Source organism: Octodon degus, unplaced genomic scaffold (assembly GCF_000260255.1).
Source record: "Octodon degus isolate 3935 unplaced genomic scaffold, OctDeg1.0 scaffold00004, whole genome shotgun sequence".
Classification (NCBI taxonomy): domain Eukaryota; kingdom Metazoa; phylum Chordata; class Mammalia; order Rodentia; family Octodontidae; genus Octodon; species Octodon degus.
The window spans coordinates 30,016,224-30,020,441 of NW_004524580.1; the positions used below are offsets into that span (position 1 = coordinate 30,016,224).

Below are 4,218 nucleotides of genomic sequence, written 5' to 3' on the forward strand. Positions count from 1 at the left end.
AAAAAAAAAAAAAAAAAAAGATTTATGTGGCTGAAAAGGCTCATTATAAACTGCTATCTTAATCAAGTTTAACTTAACTGACTATAATTTTTATTCTGCTTTTCTTGATGATCAAAACCTACCTGGGGCCACCAGGAGAACCCCCAAGAAGGTCACTATGAGCTCGTGGTGCCGAAGCCTAATGTGCCTTCTCTCATCATTACTGTACTGCTGGTCTGTGATCACCAGACTCTGTCTTCTCTACCATGAAAAAAGATGTCATACATATCTATTTTAGAATTTGTGATGAAGCCTAAAGCTATTTTTAAGGCGTCTTTTAGTCCTTTTCAAAAATACAATGTAAGAAACCTCTTGAACAAAGTAACTTCTTTTTGTAACTTTTGAAAAGAGATATTCTTTCTCTTATAATTTCTGTCCTCAGGCTACAGTAGATCTGTAACTGAGTGGTAAGAAAAACTTTATTTTTGTCTCACAAGTATAAGGCATATAATATTGGGAAATTTCACAACTTGCTATTGAAATAGACCTTACAAATTTCAATACTATGTTGAGCAGCTTTATCAATTTTAAACGACAGTGAAGGTCTATTTCCAAATCATCTGGTTTCTAAACTACTCCTTTCCTTAGTCGTTCCACAATAGTGTTGATACCTGAGTTCCAGTACTCTCTAAGAAACAGAACAAACGAAAAAGGATTACTGTTTATTTGTGATTTAGAAATTACTGAGTATTGCTCATGACAAAGTTCCGCTTTCATTTGTGGCTTTCATATTTAGGGTCTTCCATAAAAACTAATAACATTGTACATATAGATGTTTCAGCCTAAGCAATAATTGCACAAGATTCAATGTTTGCATAGCAGTGGAATTTAATAAGAAGAATGTATTCTGACATAGAAGCTCAGGGACAGGTATCAACGGTGATTATGTTGGTATAGCTTTGGGTCCTAAAAGTAATGCTGGAACTGGTATCATCAGATTACTTGATCATAGGTAACTTGAATCAAGTTAAACTGTGTTTAAAAAAAAAAAGGTAAGAATCTGCTGAGAATAAATAAATACTGGTACAAATATTCTAATTCTGCAGTGATATATCAAGGAGTAAATACCCCTGGACAACCGGCCCTGCTGGAGGGGCAGCAACAGGTTTAAAAAGTTCCTATCCCACCGGATATTTCTACCTTCTGTTCCATTCCTTTTCAATGAAAACGCAGTTTGCATGTGAAGCTTGACTTTCTTGTTTGCTTTTAACCATATTTCTTAGCAGCTCATGGCATACGGCGTTTATGCCATGAACAAGGAAGGCTAAATTATTCAAGGATCTTAAATATCAGAGAAACAGTAAGGTTCATTAGAAAACTACCATCCGGAATAATCAGAAAGCTGCACTGCAAGAGGTTCTCCTTCGGTAGCCAGGCGTGGTGGCGCGTACCTGTAATCCTAGCGCTCAGGAGGCTGAGGCAGGAAGATCATTATGAGTTCGAGACCAGCCTGGGCTACAACATGAGCTCGAGGCCAGCCTGTGCTGCACAGTGAAATCTAGTTTCAAAAAGGAAAAAAAAAAGATAGTTTCACAGAATCCTTTCCATAGGTTCATGATGAGATACAGAAAACAGAACATTCTGACTTCACTAGATGGTAGAAAAAAGGGTCCTGTGTGTTTGTGACAGAAACAGAAAGCAAACATAGGTCCACATTTTGGAAACCCTCCTATATAAGATTTTCCAATGACAAATTCACCACGGGAATACCCTTACCTCGGGTGTCAGCTCAACGTTACGAGGGGTCCCCATGATTTCATGTTTGGGAACCGGAAAGGAAGGAAAGTCTATGAGCCACGACCAAACGTGTTAAGGGGTAAATGAGCCCTCATCCTACTACAGATATGTGGTTCATCCCATTTTGAAAGACAAATTAGGAGTTTGGGGAGTGCTGGATTAACAATCTGGTGCAAACCCTGATGTAGTTTGTCCTTGTATTTATGGCAGTCAGCTTTGAAAAGAAAATTAGAGCTTTTTATTCCAAGTTTTATAGGTCACATACAGAGTCACTTTGTAACCTAAATGTAAGGTGAGTTTATTTAGATCAGTCACCTATAATCAGTGGAGACTAGAATATGCTAGCATACACTCTTCTAATTGTTATACTTGATAATTTTGCCTTTGAAATCTCAACATATATATATATGAACACTAACACTTTGTCCACTGCCCATGTTTTTCTTTTGTTGAAAAACACAATATATATATGTTGTAGGGTCTTTGTCCTTTTAAGCTAATGGTTTGGAAGCTCTCACCATAAATCGTCCCGTACCATCCGATCGGCTTTGCCACCTGTTCTGGCGAAGTGGTTGTGCGCATTAATCGTTGTTTACATATTAATGATCCTCTTGGAGTGAATGGACCCCGACCCTCTATTCCGTACGCTTCTCCCCCTACATCTTTCACACGACTAAGGATTAATGAAGCTGCCGCATCATAATTCTGACCGTAATCTCCTCCCAAGAGTTTCCCGACTTGGGTGTCAGCACCGTTAATGCTCATAACTTTTCTCTCTTTCTCTCCCCCCTCTCTCTCCCTTAGTTGTAGCACAATAAGGATGTTTGAATGTATATGTCATCTAAGGTAAGCTTTCATATGGTTTTGGCATATGAAGCTTATGATTCTCATAAGCCATACCAAGCCTGTGGAGTATGGCATGATTTTCATTATGGAATCCAATGAAAATAGACTCCTCCTTTGAACCGCTAACTGGGTCGTTTCAGTTTGTGTTTCCGTGTCTTGACGTTAACAGCTAGCGCTCACGCGTGGATTGCGCCTGTCTCCATTGGCGTGAAGCAAGTTGTGGAGTGCGATGGAGCATGAGCGAAGGCTGAATGTAGCTCGGAATGCGTGTTCCCCGCATCCTGAATTCTTTGCATCAAGGAATGGACGTAAATGGCATCGTTTCTACCCATATGTGACTGGAGTTCTTTTTTTTTTTTTTTTTAAGGAGAATGACTTTCTTAGATTTGCATTCAAGAAGTTTTAAGAATGTTCGAATAGCATGCTGTTTTTGTCTGGTTATGAGATTCTTAGCGAGTAGTAAAGCACTTTATTAAGTAGACCGTACAGTCTGGTGGTTCCATGGATTCTCTCTGGAATGATATTTTAAGTTTTTAAATGTAATTCAGAAACTCGGAAGGTAGGTGTGAAACCTTAGCAGCATCTCTCTCGCCCGCCTTCCATATCGGGCCTGCTTCACTGTCTTTAACCAAGTAGTTCTGGCTCTTGTGCTTCCGGCAGTGCGCAAGCGGCCGGCCTCAAAGCGAGGCGTTCCGCGGTTTTCCGTGTCCCAGTGTGCTTGACCTGCACTTCTCGTGCTGCTAGCAGGAGCGTGAGCGCCCTGGAAACCGCCTTCCCGCGGACCCGTCCTGAGCATGGATTTTGCAGTGCAGGCGGCACCCTTAAATCAGTTCTAGAGGCATCCCAAACCCTCTCCCAGAGCAGGGAATATTGGCCGTTGAGGAATTGAAGCTTGGACAGTGGGGGGCGGATCGCTGCCGCGGGTCCGCCGGGAATTCGCTTTCCTCTGTGGGTGCCCGCTGCTTTAGATTGCGGATGTGCTGGAGCCCGGGAGGCTTCAAGGGGGCCTCGCAGCGCCGCCTGCAGGCGGTGGCGGGGAGCACGGCCTCGGCCCCGGGGCGGGTGGCCGCGCTGACCCTGCCCCTCTCCCCGCAGGCGGGCTGTCCTTCTGCAGGCTGCTCCTGCAGGGCGTGCCTCCCAACATCATCGACTCCTACCTGCGAGACCTGCACTCCAGCTGCCCCGACCAGTACTGAGGGCTGGAGCTGCCTCTCCACTCCGCTGCTTCGAAATCTGCTTGGAAAGAGAAAGCATTTTCTGGTTTCCCGACAGGCCCCTTGTGTGGTCATTTTCTTTCCCCTTAATGTTAAAGAGAAGGAGGGGGGAAAAAAAGTTTGCACAGATTGCTTCATTAAAAATTGCAAAAAGAAATCTCATTTGCAGTCTGTATTTCGATCGTTATTGTCTTGCTCGCTGGACTTTGAAGAAAAAATTAAAAAAGCAAAAGCAGAGGCTGAAAATGCTTTTTTTTTTTTTTTTTTTTTTTTTGCGGAACTGGGGATTGAACTCAGGCCCTTGCGCTTGCCAGGAAAGCACTTATTCCACTGAGCCATCTCCCCGGCCCTGAAAATGCTTTTTTATCATCATGAAAAACAT

General features: G+C 42.8%; 1 protein-coding gene across 11 annotated transcripts in view; it reads left to right on the top strand.

The window, feature by feature from the left end:
• The window catches only part of Mybpc1 (myosin binding protein C, slow type), a 75,249-nt gene extending 71,251 nt beyond the window's left edge, over positions 1-3,998 (top strand). For 6 of the 11 annotated variants that reach the window (XM_023716835.1, XM_023716843.1, XM_023716856.1 and 3 more), the window contains one exon: positions 3,718-3,998. In XM_023716835.1, coding sequence (XP_023572603.1) covers positions 3,718-3,818 — 101 coding nt within the window. In that variant the 3' untranslated portion in view covers positions 3,819-3,998. Of the gene's footprint in view, positions 1-1,085; positions 1,145-2,580; positions 2,623-3,717 lie in introns of all 11 variants that reach the window. The other 5 variants (XM_023716851.1, XM_023716882.1, XM_023716884.1 and 2 more) reach the window with 2 other exon arrangements.
• Positions 3,999-4,218: the final 220 nt, after the last annotated feature.